This window comes from Semicossyphus pulcher, unplaced genomic scaffold (genome assembly GCF_022749685.1).
Source record: "Semicossyphus pulcher isolate SPU_LCO1_2020_fin unplaced genomic scaffold, fSemPul1.0.p SCAF_4, whole genome shotgun sequence".
Classification (NCBI taxonomy): Eukaryota; Metazoa; Chordata; class Actinopteri; order Labriformes; family Labridae; genus Semicossyphus; species Semicossyphus pulcher.
The window spans coordinates 5,320,889-5,338,996 of NW_027211715.1; the positions used below are offsets into that span (position 1 = coordinate 5,320,889).

An 18,108-nucleotide genomic window follows, 5' to 3' on the forward strand; every position below is an offset into this window, starting at 1 on the left:
ATCAAACAGCGATAATGACAAATAAGATTGGTACATGATCAATGTGGCAACGGAGAATCATAAGACTAGAATAAAGCACCAACCAAGGAACCATTCATCACATTGTTTCCTAAAAAACTGACGCAGCATAAACAGACTTAGACAGCCAGAGGAAATCCTTAAAACAATTTGGCACATCCAGTCTACTTATAAACAAAACACTCATTGTGTGTTGTTGTTGAGTTTTCCTGCAGATTAATTTAATCCGGTGTGCACATGTGCATGGGTGGGAGCAGACGCCTCAGGAGTGTGTTTGTGTGGAAGTAGCTTGTAACTTAATGTTGTTGGGAAGCTGCCAGAGGAACAGTGAATGAGGCAGCCAGAGGTGCTACATACTTCACTGCAGGGTCTCTGCCTCTACACACCAGGTTGTAGCATCTGATTGAAATAGGCCTGTCGTCTTCTCGTCTCCTGATCTAGCTGCTCTTTCAGCGTCAGCACCTTTGAAAAACAAGCAAAAAGATTTAAATGGTAGGTAGACAAACACAAATTACAGACATAAACTTGCAGCACGGAAGAAAATCTTTCCAAACATATTTCCAACATTTAGTTTTAAATACCTGTTCCTCCAGGCATCTGACCCTCTGGCGATGAGCCTTCTCCCTGGTCTCCAGAGCCTGCTCTGCTTGGAGCTGACTGTCTCTCAGACGGTCTGTCTCTAAGTCCAGCTCCTGGTGATGGCGGGCTGTCACCTCTAGAAGGCGCTGTGCATGAGAGTGCTCCAACAGGGAGATCTGGGCCTGAAGAAAGTTCATGTGAGTTTATATGATTGAACACATTGACACATTTTTCTTCTTCCTTATTCTTTTAAGAAGACATATTATGTACATATACACTCACTGGCCACTTCATTAGGTACACCTGAAAAATTTAATGTAATCCAATACACCAACTCAGCCATAAGATTTGCTTTTATGTTGCCTGTTGTGTACAGGCATTTTTCTAAGCTGTCATAGAGGTGTTACTTCAATGATATGTCAGCGTTGTGACGGCCACAGGCCTCGGGTCAGTATGTGTTCGCTTTCCTGCCTCTGTTTTCTCCTCTCAGCCTCCCTGATTCCCTGGCTCCTCCCACCTCGCTGAGGGATTGCGCTCACCTGCTGTGGCTTGGGGAATCCAAGATGGCTCTCTTCTTTCTCCCTCCTGGAAGGCTGGTGCCTTTTAAGCACCCATCTTGGCTTTTGTTTGGTTTGATTATGTTTAGGTTAAAACTAAACTTCATAAAAGCAGAATCCATGGCAGTGCTGTTTGTGTTGAACTGCATTAGATTGTACAGGTGTACCTAATGAAGTGGCCGGTGTATAATTATATGTCAATATTTTAGGGTCTGTCTAATTGTGTCCTCTGGCTCATTAATCATCAATCATTGGCTGTGCGACTGATAACTTGAAAAGCTTTTTTCACCTATTTTAGCACTGTTCTGACACCAAGTGCATTGAGAGTGCAATTGTTGTTTTCTTGAAGGAGCTTTAGACACACATGAAACTACTCTCTATTTCCACAAGTAAGAGCTCTAAAAATCTCCTTTTTAACATCATCTGTACACAAGTATGAAATTTGCATGCCAGGATAATGGCTAGTTCATGCAGTTTGCAGCACTGGCACATCACATAGATCCCATACTATACTCTGATGTATAGCTCTTTGCATGTGCTGCTTGTGATTGTTATGCTTCAATGTGCAACAGTTGGCACACATGACATCAGGTTATTACTTGACTGGCATGGAAAAGAGCAGTTGATGGTTCTGTATTAATCATTAGTATTAAATTGTGTTCATGTTTCATTTGAACAGGCCCATTTGAAGTGATTCGCCCGGTCCCCACAGTGTGACCCCATCCTGATCCCTGTCCATCTTCCAGCAGCCTCTCACCTGCACAGTCTGCACCTCCTCCTGTTTTTCAGCCAGCTGCACCTCCAGACTTCGGACCCTCTGTCCCAACTGCTCCTTCTCTCTGCCTGCGGACGCCGCAGCCTCCTCCTCCCCCCTCAGCCTCTCCATCTCCACCTGACAACAACACGAGGGTGACATAATGCGAACGACTTTACCACGATTGTACCGCACTCATGTGCCTTCCTGTAATGCGTATAGCAGAAGCCAAGCACAGAGCCTCGTGGTTCTCACAGTCCACCTACATGTTTCGATCTCTACAAGTTTGTACTGTTTGTGACAAAGAACACAAATGAACACACAAATGAACAGATAATGATTTTTATTTTCTCCTAGATTGATTAATATAACTGCCTATTGATGTGTCTGAATGCTTCGGCAACTGCACGTCTTCACTTGGTCCAGAATGTGGCAGCAAGGCTTCTGACCAGCACTAAACACATATTACTTCAGTCCTGGCTCCTGTATGCACACGAGCTTCCAGCAGTTTTAGAACTGACTTTAAGATGATTTTAATTACATTTTAAAGCCTTTTGTGGTTTGGCTCCATTATGTATTTCGAACCTTTTACCTCATATTCAACACCAAGACTTTTCAGGTTTCCTGACCAAAAGCTGTTTAATGTTCAGGGGTCCAACAAAGAGGGGCTGATGTCTTTAGGTTTTAACTGTGACATCATGAAGTTGCTTATCCTCGTCAAGCTAAATTTGTGCTTCTTAATTATGCTTTAACTTTTTTTGTAGTTTTAAAAATGTCTTACTTTTGCTTATTTTTTGTTTTAACAATATATAAATGATACATTGATTCTATCTGTCCCTGTCAAGTCCCCCAAACTTTATGAAAGTGCAATATTAAACCCCTGCAGTTTTTCAAAATTACAAATTCTTTATTCAAATCTATTGTACTATAATCCACGTGTGTCAGAGCCCAATGAATGTTTTGGTTTGCTGATATGATCGTCCGATATGAGCCGATCACAGATGTCAGTATTGGCAAATCTGGTTTTGAGATACAGTATGTGCCAATATGAAAACTTCTTTACAGCACAATGAACAACAGTGGAATTGGATGATATATAAATGATCTATCACATAGTTTGTCCAGCAGAGCACACTCCGTCTGCATAGTTTATTTGACTCTCAGCACTGTCTGCAGCACATGTAGCAGAGCACCACAGCTGAGCAGAGGGAAGACAAACTAGTAGTATGATATATCAGGTCCTTGTTTCTAGTTGTTATGCTAAGCTAAGTTACTGCTGGCAGTAGGAAGACAGACATGAGGGGGGTCAATCTTGTCGTTTAACTCTTAGAAAAAGAGAATAAGTTCATTTTCCAAAGGTCTTGAATCAGATGGGTCAGCTCACCTTCTCCAGTGTCTTTCTGAGTGCTGACTTGTCTTTCCCGAGGCGTGTCAGCACCCTCTCCATCTCCGCTCTCTCACTCTGTAGCTTTTGCAAAGACTTCTGAAGATTGGTGACTTTGTCTCGGAGGTCCTCCTTCTCTCGCTCCAGCTGCTGGGAGCTCACCTGGGCCTGCACTTCAGCTTCGTGCTGTTGTTTTCTGCTCTGAGACATAAACATGCATGTACATGAAAATGAAGCCTCAACATCGGCAACTTTATTTGCCCTTTAACCTCGGTGTGACTCACCTCCTTCAGGGTTCTGTTATGTTTCTCCAGCTCACAGTTTTTAAGCTCTAAGTCCTCTTGTGTTCTTTGAAGGTTCTGGACTTGCTCTGTTAGTTTGTGGCTCAGCCTCTTACTCTCTGAAAGAGCATCTCGTGTTTTATCCAGGCGTTCCTATGGGCACACACATGTTGACATACACTACACAGTGAGCAACTCAGATTTGTCAAAACACAGTTTTGCACTCAAGCTGACCTTGTATTTGTCACCTTCCTTTATATCCTGTCTTTTTTACAGTTCTTGACACACCGCTGAAAGGTGCAAGCAAGAGCAAGGGATTTTTCTCTCACTTTTTATGGCAATGACCCGACAGCTTTTGAGAAAATCAAGAGATTTATACCAAGCATGTTATGTTTTTGTTTGCTCAGTATCTTTTAAGTGCAGTCCCAAACTAAGACCGGAAAGCTCTCCTGAGAAGCTCCTGGAGAATTAATGAGCTTGCCGGAGAATTTTATTGCTCAGTCTTTGAGGTCCTTCAGGAAAACCACAGCAGCAAATGTAAATAGAAAATGGTCAGTCTGGAACTGTGAATGTTACTAGCTGCACTGTAAATCAAAGCAAAAGCAATGAAAGTGTGGCTATTCATCTTATTTTGAAGTTTCAATCAAACATACTTATTTTAAAGGAGGGGAAAAGCTTACAGTTTAGAAACACACAGAGCACATGATTTGTTTTAAGTTGAGGTGAAGAAATGTTTTTCTCATAATTAACTTCTACCTGTAGCTTGTACATGTGACTACCACTAAGCACATTCATCTTGTTAACTTATCTAAAGGATGATTCTGTAATACACTGTACCTGCAGCAGCCTTCGGTCCTGCTCACTGGCAGTCAGAGCCCTCTGCAGCTGGGTGACCTGCTCCTGAAGGGCTCCACTGCTGCTCCTGTTGTCACTCAGGGTGTTTGACAACTTGTGGATCTGTTCTCTCAGCTGGCTCTCATGCTGCTCAGCTCGAGCAAGTGCCGTTGCCAACCTCTCCTCACTGACCCTAAGCGCTGCACACCTGTCCTCGCTCTCACCCAGCTTCCTCCTTAGCTCCGTCAGTCTCTCCTGCAGCGCCCCGGCCTCTGCATCCAGCTCTGCTGCCCTGAGCTGGGCCCTCTGTAGCTCACCTTCAAGGGTGCGGTGGGAGAGCTCCAGACGGCTCGCCCTGGTCTCTGCTGCTTCCAGAGACTCCTTCTGCTTCTGCTGTTCTATATTTGCTCGAGATTCTGAGCCCTGTAAGAGCTCCAACTTGTCCTGTGGAGGAATGGGAAGAGGAATTGTCACTAAAGATGCTGTATGCAGTGAAAGTTTATATCTAGCTCTTTACCTTTTACATACCTGCAGCGCCCTGGACTCAGCCGCAGCAGCTTGCAGACTTGCCCTTAATTGTGCTACCTCCTCCTCAAGTCTTCTCTTTTCCCCCTCTGTACGATGTGCTGCTTCTTCCTGCATGGAGAGGGATGTATGCGCCTCGTGCAAACGTTCCGCCATTTCTCTTTTCCCTGTAAGAAAATGTTGAATATGCGGTAACAGAAAAACATTTTGAAAAGTGATCTTTTCAGGTTTGCAGGAAACTTGGTTTTCTTACCCTGCTCTGCATGCTTCAAGGATTTCTGTAGCTGAAGCAGCTGGGTGGCTGACATATCTTGGCTGCCTTCAAGCTCTTTCAGCTGCCGACTTACACTAACTATCTGAGCCTTGGCTTCATCCTGAAGGAAGAAGACATGTTTATGAGGTTAAATAGAGCCAAAAGAATCTGCTAACATATAAACACTGGGAATTTTTTAGGATTGTTGAACTGGATCAGATCAATTATCAGCTCATAGCTTGATTTTACTAGCCGGTAGTAAAAAAGCAATAACTAGGGAATGGCTGTAAAAAGTCTTCAACAATCCTGCAATGGATAGGAAAAGGTTCAGGATATTTCTAGTATGGAATCACAGTTTTTCCTCTGAGAAACGCAAGGAAAAAATGTTTAGAAATACAGAAAAAGCAGAAAATCTTATTTCAATCTTGATTGATTTCTTTATGATTAGTTTATTTTGATTAGAGAAATTTTGAACATGAAAAGGACCCCTCCTTCTCTCCCTAAATAAACTCTGGCTTTGCAGGATTTAGAATCAGGTGGGATGTTTAGGAAACATAGACACAGATTACATATAACCTGTCTTATTTTCATCTCCTTGATGAGATGTCAAGCATTTCACCTTACCTACAGTATATTGACCCTGTCTGTTGTTTTCTGAAAATATAGCTTAAAGTAATAATCTTTAAGATTTCATTTTAATAAATGTCTGTTAAGTCACTATCTATCGCCGAATGAGGTAACACAATGTTGATTGAGCCTATGGCAGTATTAAAGACTGGGTGTTTGTGGCAACTTTAGAGGAAAAAATCACAAGCAGCACCCAGCCGCATTTTCCATCACCCAGCAGTGGTTGGTCTGCCAGAGAGGGTAGGCGGAGCTAAGCGGCTGCTTTTCCGGTCTCTGCAAGTGTTGCGAGTAAACAGTAATCTACTATGGCTGAACAAACAAAGAGAAGATGGATGACTACAGATACAACTTCAACAAGTGAAAATCCAAAGAAAAAGAAACAAACTCGACGCTCAGATGAAGCAAACAGTCTAAAAAGGAAAGCGACCGTCAGCGGGTAAAATCAAGAGTTACAACCGGAGCCAACGCGGGACGTCACACATGCAGCGCTGTCTGGATATCTGAGAAGTGTGCTCCCGCAATTACTGTTTATCGCCATAGGCGCTGCCAAGGAGAACAAAACTGAAATCTTTAAGATTAGCGCTTTAATAAACAATAACTATGTTTGACAATAAAATATTTGGTCATATGGTCTTTACAACAATCCCCCTCATTCAGACTTTATGGTTTGTATCCTTGAACCTTAATTCAGTTATTAAGACGTTCAATCATACCCTTTCTCTGTGTGTGTCCCTGAGTTCCTGCTGAAATTCCCGCAGAGCTGCGTGCACTGACTCCAAGTCCATGTCTTCATCTTCACCACGTAATAAAGACAACACAGATCCATCGGTCGCAGTGTCTCCCCCTGACAAGGGAAAACACTCATTAATGCATCTGCTTATAGCCTTTAATCACAACACATTATTATGAAAATGCATGGGTATACCCTTCACATGGTGGTTTCTCCAAGGGGAGGGAGACCGTTTACGGGATGCAGGGTTGCCTAAAAGCCGTGTATGGCCGGTGCAAACAGTGTGGCGCAGAGTTGAATACAACCCCGACAACTTGAGCTCCAGCTCCCTGCGTTTGGCATCACTCAGGCACAGCTGCTCTTCCAGGCCTTGGACCTTCCTTTCAGCGAGGCCAACCTGAGCAGAGAGTTCCTTCACCTGGATCTGGGCGTCCTCTAGTGCTTCCTCCAGCTGGGCTGTGATTTCTCTGTGCTTCTGTTCACACTGCTGCTGATAAGCCTCCCTTTCCTGCAGGAGATCTTGGGTTTTATGCTCCACTGTCTCCAGTTCTACCACACGACGCTGGAGACCTGCAACCTGCACAATCACACAGAATAGAGTCACAGGACATCCAAAGTTTCTATGGATTTATGTTATATGTAGTAAACAGGCCATACTGGGATGCTTGTAGAAGATTTAATGTCTTTATTTTATCAATGAGGATCGTCATACACTTCAGAATACAGTTAACTTTTATCATTGTTATTTGAACTCAAGTTAACCCATCCCTGATACAGTAGAATATACAGTATGTTAGGGTTCACGTTCTCCGTCTCTGCATGGGTATGGCAGGTATTCTTCAAGTATGTATGCAAAGGTGGAATGTTTGTTCTAGCATCTTGTTGACTTATTCCTGTAGGGCTTCTACCTCATTCAGCGCTGCCTCTCTGCCAGCCTCGCACTCCAACACTCTCTGCTTGAGAGTAAAAGCCTCGCAACGTGCTTCCTCCTCCTTCTGCTCCTCCTGACACACCCGGGCCTGCAGCTCCCGCAGTTCCTGTTTCTGTCGACTGTTCTCTCCCTCGAGGACCTTTACCTGCTCGTTTTAACACAGCACATACTACTTGAAGGTAATCCTTTTTTCAAAATAAATCAGATGGAAAGCAGTAAACTCAATGATCTTTTTACCTGTCTGCGCAGCTCCTGCAGTTCTCTGCGTGCCTGCAGGCGAGACTTCTCCAGCTCTCTCATGCTGCTCCGTAAAGACATCGCCTCTTGGTGCAATGAGGTTCTACATTCCTCTAAGACGACCACTTTCTGCTCCTTCTCCTCCAGAGATCTTCTCAAGCTAGTCATGATTTAATTAAAATCAACAACACAGAAAACATGACTTCTAGACAAGCACAACAGTAAATCTGCAGTTCCATTTCGGAGCTGTACCTGCTGTTGTCACACTCGGCTCTCTTGATTAAAACTCTCAGCTCCTGGTTAGAGGCTTGGATGGTCTCCTTCTCTCTGGTCTCATCCCCCAGGAGCCTTCTCAGGTCCAGGGCTTCTTTTCGTTGCGTGTCCCGCTGCTGTGCACACTCCTGGAGCTCTCTGTGAGCCTCAATCAGCTCAGTTTTCCCTTTAATGAGTCCATCCTCTGTCTCCTGCAGCTGCCGACGAAGGCCCTCTAACTTCATGTCCAGATTGTGGAGAATAAAAGGAATAATGATGACAAATTAGGAGTTTATCTCCTATTCATAAGTTGAATAGATAAGAAGTAACACTTTAGAAATGGGGTAAAAATAATATACCAGTAAGCTTAACTATTGCATGGATCATGATTGAAAGGTGCAGACTGGATTCCTACTACTCTTTAATTACAAATGATCAAATCACCAGGACTGCAATTATTTCACTCTTCACACAATAATTGGTATGCACCAAATCAGCTGGATTCCAGTAACATAAAAGTTCATTCCAACCCCATGTGTTTGCTCAGCCTCTCTTAAAGCAAAACAGACTCATTTTATATCGCATCAAAAACTGGTTGTTAGATGCAAACATTTATGTCATAAACAAATTGATAAATGAAGTTATTACATGGCTGTGTTAAATACTTGATTCTGATTTACGGCATTTAGGTTAATTACAGCATTCTGATGTTGTTGTTATTTCTCAATAACAGACCGTTGTTATGAAGAACAGACCGTTGCTAGGGATGTGACTCTAATCACACAATCTGAAGGACTAACTGTAATCGTATCAATCCGCCGAAAGAACTCGGGTAAATTTGACGTCAGTCTGTTTACAGAGGGAAAAAAGAAAAGAGACAAAAACAGTAAAGAGCAAAAAATCAATAAAGGTTAAAAGACGCAAAACTTGAAGGCTACGACAGAGAGATCTATAAACCTGAAGACGGAACATGTAGTGAACATTAAACAGAACACAGTGCGGGATAAGGCGGTGTTTAAAGACGGTGAATGGAAAAGATAATGTCAACAGACTCTGACAGTGATGAGACAGAAAACCTCAATCAGGTGCTGCGCTGATTCCTGCGGTCCCGTTCACCGTGTCTTACTTCAACATCAGTGGAAATGTTTCCATTTAATGAGAGTAAAAACAGCTAGCTTAGCTCATTTTAAGAAGGCCACAGAGTTAACTGTTGGACGCAGCTCTCACTCTGAGTGTAACAGACATATAATATAATATAATAATTGTTAAATAAATTAATAATTTCCAAATTAATATTTTGTGTAAAATTATTGATTTCGCAAGTACATTGCCGTGTTATAAGCAGAATAAGGTATAGTGAGCAGGTTGTTATCACGGAGGAACCCCTTTAGGGTGAGACAAGACGAGTCCTGCTCGCCCTGTCGGGGTTCCATTCTGCGATAACAACCTGTTCACTGTGCATTATCCCTTACTTAGGTCATTGAACTGTCAGTTAATGTATGAAGTAATTGTGAATTATGTCATCATTTGTTAAAGCTTAGCAACAGAAATAACATACATGCTGCAATTATTCATGCATTAAATCATCATGAGTCATGTAAGAGTTAAGCATATACTTAAAGTGATAATCTCAAAGATTTTCATTGAAATAAATGTCTGTTAAGTCACTATATATCGCTGAATGAGGTAACACAATGGTGATTGAGTCTATGGCCCACTGATGAAAGCCTTAACATTTGCAGTATTACGGACTGGGTGTCTGGTGCGACTTTCGTGGAAAAAAACACAAGCAGCACCCAGTTAGTGACACGTTTTCCATCATCCAGCAGTGGTTGGTCTGCCAGAGAGGGTAGGCGGAGCTAAGCGGCTGCTTTTCCGCTCTCTGCAAGTGTTGCGAGTAAACAGTAATCTACTATGGCTGAACAAACAAAGAAAAGATGGATGACTACAGATACAACTTCAACAAGAAGTGAAAATCCAAAGAAGAAGAAACAAATTTGACGCTCAGATGAAGGCAAACAGTCTAAAAAGGAAAGCGACCACAATTACCGTTCATCGCCATAGGTGCCGCCAAAGAGAAACTGAGATTTTCTAGATTATAACTTTAAGTACATTATTTGTGCCATTATTGTTACCAAATAATTTAGGATATATTTGGTGATATAAATACCAATTGATATAAACAGATTTGTTCATTCAAGAGTTAATAGTTCAGCCTTCAACGGCCTTTCTGTTTTATAACTTCTTATAACTTCCTTTGCACTTTTAACTTTGCCTTTTTTGTACACCTGCCTTAAATACTTGTTGTGTCCATATGTATATATCTATTAGGATGTTTTCTGTGTGATCTTATATTATATCATATTATAACTATAGATATAAATGTTGTTATTATTTAACGTTTTATGTTACTTGCTACAATCCAATTTCCTCTCTGGGATAAATAAAGTACTCAATATATCTATCTATCTGCAAACCGACACACGTCTTTTTTTCTCAAATTTCTTTAAAACCTCTATAAGGTTGTTACCTACAGGACAGTGTGCTGTACAGGATACAGCGTACTGTAGGTCTGATTTTGGATCAGATAACACATTTATGCATCATTGTTTGAAAGCTAAACCTCTACGTCTCCTATGTTAAGTGCTATATGTACATTCCTAAGATACTGTATGACCTATATCCAGTTTTATAGCAACATGTTGTGTTTATCGGGAGAAGCAGGGAGGACAGAGCTTATCTGGGCATGGATAAGAGCCAGTTGGGCCTTTAGCCAGGTGCTGTCTTTTCCCATCTCCTTGCTGCGGCTCAAAAGTGTAAAGAATCCATGGAGAGCTACATGATAAACAGCAGCCCCTGCCCCCCCAGGAGGTGGTAGGGGAAAGAGGGGAGGATGAGGAGCAGGATGAGGAGGAGTGTTACGTTCAAAGGCCACACAAGATGGTTCTTTCTCATAAACTCTAATGTGAGAAAAAACAAGCCAGTGCTGATCTGGCCAATTATACTTTATTTTATCTGATTTTTTAGGGGGTTGTGGCGGAGGAGAGCTGAGAATCTGAGGGCAGCAGTGTTGTATTATACGGATGGGAGACGGGGACCTGGAGTCCCAGTGGAGCCAGCCTTTCGCTGCTGCTAGGGAGAAAATAAACACTCCCCCACTGGCTTATTTACACAAGGGGTTAACTCAAACTTTGATTTCATATTATGGTACCAGGGACCGTATCCTCCCTCCCTCTCGTTCTCCCTCTCCCCCCCTGCTTTCTTCCTCTTTCATGCTCACTGGCGCTCTGTCACACACTCTCACTCCTCCTTTGTCACAGTCTGACATGAGAATCCTGAGATGGGATAAGTAAAAAAATAATCAAACAAGGAAACGAGCAGGGGTAGCGGCCAAATATGACAGTGTCCCTGAAGCTTGACTTGATATATGATAGGGAGGGCTCTCCAAACCTCAAAAGTCTTCTGCTCTGGCTCCACACAACCTCATTCACTATACTTTGACAAGACTAAGGAGACAGAGGGAAGACAGGATGATCCTCATTTTTGCTTTTTTATGGAAACCAAAACGTCCCGAGCAGATAAACAATCCCCCTTTCCAGGAGAACCAGGCTTTTAAATCAAGTCATGGTGAGGCCCTTACTACTCTGCAGTTACATCTTAATGAGGTGACTGTGAGCTTGTTATTTCACTAAAACGCCCAGCGACCCTGTGCCTGGAATTCTGACCTCAAGCTACCCCAAGAGATGAGATTTACGGCTCTCGTTTGGCTCGGAGAGGTTTGTCACTGGCCAGAAATTATAGTCTCTAATTGCGCTTTTATGTTTATATTAAGGTCAGTTGAACTAAATTTTCCTCCGCTGGACTTGACAGGCGAAAGACACAGACAGCAAGTGCTGAGCATGGCTCCTAAGAGTTGACACCAACTCTCTTTGTAGGATTTGGCTCTGAGCACCTGATGGCACCTGGATGCTAATTAAGCTCTGTGGCTTCAGCCAATGTCAACAGCAGGCTCTGGTAAATGGCTCTCCCTCACACTGGTACTAATTGGTGCAAACTCCCCCTTACTCTAGGGTCATATCCTTGCTCTACCATCCGATGCCAGTCCAAACAAGCCTGTAATTTCCAATCCGTTTCTGTGATCCTACTGTAAAAACCACCTCTGGTGACACGCACTACGTGTATTCTCTCGCCCCTCATACACTGCCAGGTAAAAACTAAATTATTACACCTCTGTTACGTTCCGTCTTCTATGTAGAACGCATAGAGGTGGAATGGTGGGGTGAAGTCATTCTGCCTCTGAGCCGGCATTGGAGGTAGTAACAGAGGTGAAACAAAGGAAAGATGCCGCACGTTTTGCTTCTGCAACACCGGAGTGCTACGTTAAAACACTCACTGGGGCAGCTTTACGCCGATGTTGCTTAGTCCAATGTAAAATGGCACAGGCTGCATGATGGCGGAGCTTTATTCCGGCACTGAGGCAGAACCACAATGTAAAAACCTCCTAATCTTCACTTAAGAGTTATCACTGCACCACTGGTAGAATTATTCCAGTACAGATATCAGTATTGGAAATGCCTCTGATACAGACTAAAAAGCAGCATTGGTTATTTGTGATTACACCAGTTCAATTCTTCTTCACTGCTCCAACAAAGTAGCCTTCATAACAAGCTGTGCTGTACTGCCACCAGAGAAGGTTCAGATCTTTACTGCCAACATGGATTACGGCTGTTTTGGAGCAATGAAGGAAGAACTGATTTAAGGTAAGGTACACCAATAGATGTCTTAACAACAAAGCAGTGCTGGCAGAAAATTCAAATGTAGTGTAAATCGGTTTCATGTTAAAATAATCAGTGTTTTTTCAGCACTTGTGCAGACAAATCACACCCAGAGGGGGCCGCTAACTTTAGCTTAGCTTGTTTCCAGTGGCTCTATTTCTTTTTAGGTTAGGATTCCTTCGGTGTTCTTTCACAAGGTTTTTAACAGTGGACAAAAAACTACAGAGGTCTCCTCCTCTCCATAAAAAATGGCCCAGTAATTAAAACCAGTAAAAAACCTGTATGATGCAGTATCATGTTAGAAATCAGAGTCTGTCCGATACAGCTCCACAGACACAAGAGAGAGAGATATTTGAGAAATTCTTCTCCATTAGTGATTATTATTTATTGCTAGATTTATCTATTTATGTTCCTTTCAGTTATTACTGCCAAACGAGATAGTAAAAGAAAGTAATCTGGCATTCATGCGTTGGAGGACCTTTTTAAATGAGTTTAATCTGAGGCAATAAAACAGTATCGGAAAAAATGGTAATTGATCTCCTTCCACTGGTGCCTTTGAAGAGACAGAAGTGATGTTGATGTTGAAAAGAAAGGCAGAACAAAGCAGGATAATTTTTCAAAGTTTTCTCACCTCCTGTTGTGTATGTTCTGTCTGTTGTGTCAACTCTCTAACCTGCTCAGTTAGACTCTTTTTAGCATTCTCATTGGAGTTCAAAGACTCTTCAAACTGAGTCCGCAAGCCTTGCAGCTCTGACTGAAGGACATCCATCACATTCTGTAATACAGAGGTACAAAAAATCAGTTAGCTGAGTGATACACCAAGAACAAGAGAAACATTTTGCTAAAGCCAATGTTGTACTTTACCCTATCCTGTTCCTGTTTGCTAAGTGCCTCCCTCTGCATCAGCTCAAGCTCCATGCCTGCGGTGGCCAGGTCCTGCTGCAGTGCTGCTAGCTTCTCCGTGAGTTCAACCTTCTCTGCCTCCTTCTGGGACAAAGCCTGGTCACAACAGACTGCACGATCAGGGTCAGAGCTTGGATGCACAGAAGCTAACGTGCTTAGGTAAACTTCCACTGAGGGACAGGCAATGGACCGTCTTGCACAATGATACTGCCATTACATATTTCCTTGCACAAGCAAGCATTAGACAGAACTAGTGATGTTGACATGACAAACCTATGAAGACCACCTCACACACCTGCTGCTTTTCACTCTCAGCCTGCAGGAGGCTTTGGTTGAAGTCCTGCTGCAGCCTGGCCTGCTCCTCTTGCACCTGCTGCAGCTCTTTCTGGCTGCGCACACGCACCTCCTCACACTGTCTACGCAGCTGCTCCTCAGCCTGCTCACGCTTAAGTGTCAGCTCTGCACGCTGCTGTTCCTGTAACCACCAAACACATCACTCCTGATTAGTTCATAGAGAGCTAAGAAGTAAAATTTTGTGATGGCGACATTTATCATCTAAGTTACCATTTGTTGTCGTTCTGCTTCGAGCTGCTCTCTATGAATTTGCTCTTTGTTGTTTAAGGTCTGCAGGGCATTCCTCTCCACCTGGACCAGCTTCTCCTCCAACTTACTATGCTCTTGTGCTGCTAGAACCACCTGACGTTCAGCATCCGCCCGCATCCGAGCACCGTCACCTAAACAGATTTATCAAAATCCGATCCAGTTATTAGATGATGTAGATCAGGGATCTATACAGAGTTTAATTTACAGGCGATATTCACCCATATCTTTATGTGGAACATTCTAGCTTAACACCACTTATCCAATCCATGTGTGTTAGTGCAGAGTGGTGGGACCCTGGTCAGCTGAAAAAGCAGCTCCAGTGATCCTGCAGCCCAGCTGTTGCAGAGCTCACAGCTGAAATATGGATCTCTAGTGGGCTGTTGGAAAGACTTCATGGTTAGGGGGCTTGGCACGGAGGACAGTGGGGTCTCTAAGGGAGGGGGCTACTCACGCGTCAAGGCCTCGTTAGCCAGGAGCAAGCTGCGCCTCTCCCCCTCCATCCTGGTGCGCTCGGCCTCCAGAGACGAGGCCAGCTCCTGGCTCTCAAACAGCACCGTCTCCAGGGACTCCTTCTCTGCTCTGGAACACAGTGGTAAAGTGGTTTGAGCTCTGAAAAGAGGACCTTTGAACCTCTAGGTGTAGAAGATCATAAAATCCAATGATCCATCATGAGCATAGTTTCCATATAAAACCATGTTACTTAAAGACTCTTGTTACATGTGACTGGCTGTGCTTTAGAAAGTAAAATTTGCTTAGAAAGTCAAAATGACCTTAAATACACATTGGCACTTGGTCTGACTTAAATAAACACACAGACACACTCACTAGGTTGTTTATGATGCTTTTAAGCGGACACTATTGACTTACATAAATCTTATACACTCTTAACCAGACCATAACCACACCCAGCCCCAACCCTGACCTTTAATCAATAAAGACGGATACAAGTCACAGTAATTTGTGCAGAAAACAAACTGTGAAAAACTGGTTTTAAATCTGAAATTGGTCCAAAATATTTTAAAAGGTCAGACCCCACAAACAAATACACACATACACACACACAAACACATTCAGACCTAAGTGCAACCAGCTCTTGCGTGAGTCCACAGGCCTTTCGGTCAACAGAGTTTAGCTTGACATCCAGAGCAGCCTTGTCCTTGGCCAGCTCCTCCCTGTCATGGGTAGCTCTCTTTAGGGCTGTGGTCTGTGTCTCAAGCTCCTTCCTGCACGCACACAGCTCTTCTGACACACTCTGCATCTGCTTATTGACCTGGAGACCGACACACACACACAAAAAAAAGGCATCAAGCAACTGATTTATGCTGATTTAAACACAGTAAATCATTATAAGCATTCAAACTAAAGCACATACACACAAGTAAGAGTATGGGCCGCAGAAAAAATGTTAACAGTTATATTCTGGTTGGTAATGTGTATCTGATGGATTGAGAATGAACCACACTTTTTTTTGCCATTTTCTGCAGCCACGTTTGCTGTCCTGATACTGAACTTTACATGGCCCCTTTTCTTCTGTTAAAAAGCATAAATTAAACAAACTTTAATTGATTCATGGCAGTTTACATGAACTCCAGGGCCGTAACAAACTCGCCGCCTGAAGCAAAACAAAAGTGATTAGTGGATTACTAGTTTTTTTCCAGATCCTTAAATCACTATGACACAGTACAGGACCTACTGTATATCTAGCAACACGAGCAATGAACTAGAAACACGCAGTTGATGCAGAACTTCAAAACAGATTATTTCATGTTACAAGGACTGTTCTGGGACTTGTTTTCGGACAGAGTATCGAAATGGAAGCTCAGCTAAGTACTGTTTTTGAAGGGCTTGCATCAAAACGTATTGTGGCATCTAAAAAGGCCAACCTAAAAAAAATCAATAGCAGTTTAAAGTATATGCTATATTTAGAGGATTTTAACTGCTTCAGACAGCCCTTTTTTGGGCACCCTGTTTACTCAACTGTACGGGGCCGATCAGACAGAGCGCGTTTTGCAGGCCTTTTCTGTTAAAGAAAGAGCAGTGGTTAAGACAACCACCGAATCATTAGCGGTGATTAACTGACAGAAGGTTCGCCTCTATATTCATCTGAATGGACAATGAGAAAAAAACGCCCATGATGCTCAGAGCATTTCCTCAAAAACGCAAGGCGCACTTAGCGGAAAAACGCGAGGCGCTCTGCAACGCAAAAGCAGCGCGCAAAAAATGTTTCTCTCATTAAAAACAATGACAAAAAAGCCGCCCCCAGCTGCTAAAATGCGTTCTGTCTGATCGGGCCCTACAAGTTTGTTACTCCTAACTATGACATGCGCCTTATTCTGCTGCAGAGCAGTTGTTAAGGTCAGTATTTTATCAAAGAAACGACAAATACAAGAAATAAAAATTGTTTATGCCAGCAATGATCCAATGCCATTCACTTTGCTGACAGCAGGATACTTCAATAAGCCACATTACACAGAGGAATTTATTTTGCAGATGAAGACAGACTGACAGAGAGAGAGGATGATAAAGTTGATCAGCCATCATTAACAGTTTGACCTAACAGGCATTGGCTACTATTTATTATAAAGCTCTATCTGGAAATGTACCATCATACATCACTTCTTTATTAAACTGATCTAATAGTCATTATTAAACTTGCTCGAGTGATTTTCTAATGCTTGAAATTCCACGAGCAAACACAAAAGTAGGAAAACGTCCTTTACCTTTTGTGCTGCACACACCTGGAACACTCTACAGCACACATTAAGACTCAATACAAATTGTTACCTCAGGTCAATTTGGAAGGTAGGTCAAAAACTGAACTCTGCTTTCTTTACTTTCTTTCCTGTTACTTATAATTATTTAATTCTTTGTTGTTTTTTGTGTTTCGTTTATTGTGTTTAAATTGTTTAATTCTCGATGTCATTGTAAATGAGGCCCTCAATGATTTCTTGAGATTAAATAAGGGTTGAATGAATTTTCATTTTAATATTTAGCACTACATCTTTCCTGATGGTTGCGTACAGAGGTGCTCTACAGCAATTTCCCTTGAACTTCTTAAGAAAAGGGATCCCTGCAAACAGCGAGCCTGGCTCTGTCAAAAGGCAAAACAGCCCATCAACAGCCCTAAAGCTCATAAATTAACACTTAATATGTTGTGTGTTTGATCCGTACTGAGGTGTAAAAACAACATGATGTGGTTTTGCAAGCGGTTGTGTGCAAGAACTATTTCTTGGATTGGTCGGTGACTTCCTGAAGTCTCTGCTGCTTGCCTGGCAACCTCCCTGTGACAACAAAACTCCCCTGGTCCAGGCCAAGAAATCGTTCAAGCATGTAACCCCTCCTAAAACCGTAACCTGTCATGTTTACATTACTGTTTATGTTCAGATTAAACAAACAGGATAGGAAGTGTAAATTAATGAGCTTTAGAGTTGCTGGTCATCAGATTTCTTTAAACTTTGGACGGCGTAAGGCGAGATGTTTACGCCCAATCTAGCAGTTTTTTTATGGTAAGCTAATCTTGCTAGCTGCTTGCTTTATCTTCATATTATATATGATATTATATTATTATATTATTATATATATTATATTATATAATCAAACAATAATAAAGCTATATTCAAAGACAAACATGAGCTTTAAACTGTAAAATCTCTGTATCTATAATCTCTATAATCTTTTCCCTGTTGTACTTCACCTTTAAGGCCAGTTACTAACACACCAGCACACAATGGTATAATAAGGGGCCCCTGCAACTTCTAATACTTCACTGCAACAGATTGTTTGAAAAGCAACAATCACTGTAATTTGATTATAACTAACTAAATATTAGCACATGATGTCTTTCGGCCTCTCCTTAGGTAAATAT

At 42.3% G+C, this 18,108-nt stretch overlaps 1 protein-coding gene across 1 annotated transcript in view; it reads right to left on the minus strand.

The window, feature by feature from the left end:
• Window positions 1-396: 396 nt before the first annotated feature.
• Window positions 397-18,108, minus strand: part of crocc2 (ciliary rootlet coiled-coil, rootletin family member 2) — a 39,354-nt gene continuing 21,642 nt past the window's right edge. Inside the window, exons 18-36 of the mRNA XM_069680582.1 lie at window positions 15,320-15,513; window positions 14,695-14,822; window positions 14,205-14,374; window positions 13,936-14,115; window positions 13,602-13,736; window positions 13,369-13,512; window positions 7,963-8,201; window positions 7,711-7,870; window positions 7,451-7,618; window positions 6,738-7,119; window positions 6,526-6,605; window positions 5,186-5,306; window positions 4,936-5,099; window positions 4,411-4,851; window positions 3,577-3,726; window positions 3,293-3,493; window positions 1,912-2,046; window positions 600-779; window positions 397-480 (exon numbers count right to left, since the gene is read on the minus strand). Of these exons, the coding sequence (XP_069536683.1) occupies window positions 397-480; window positions 600-779; window positions 1,912-2,046; window positions 3,293-3,493; window positions 3,577-3,726; window positions 4,411-4,851; window positions 4,936-5,099; window positions 5,186-5,306; window positions 6,526-6,605; window positions 6,738-7,119; window positions 7,451-7,618; window positions 7,711-7,870; window positions 7,963-8,201; window positions 13,369-13,512; window positions 13,602-13,736; window positions 13,936-14,115; window positions 14,205-14,374; window positions 14,695-14,822; window positions 15,320-15,513 (3,456 nt within the window). The remainder of the gene's footprint in view (window positions 481-599; window positions 780-1,911; window positions 2,047-3,292; window positions 3,494-3,576; window positions 3,727-4,410; window positions 4,852-4,935; window positions 5,100-5,185; window positions 5,307-6,525; window positions 6,606-6,737; window positions 7,120-7,450; window positions 7,619-7,710; window positions 7,871-7,962; window positions 8,202-13,368; window positions 13,513-13,601; window positions 13,737-13,935; window positions 14,116-14,204; window positions 14,375-14,694; window positions 14,823-15,319; window positions 15,514-18,108) is intronic.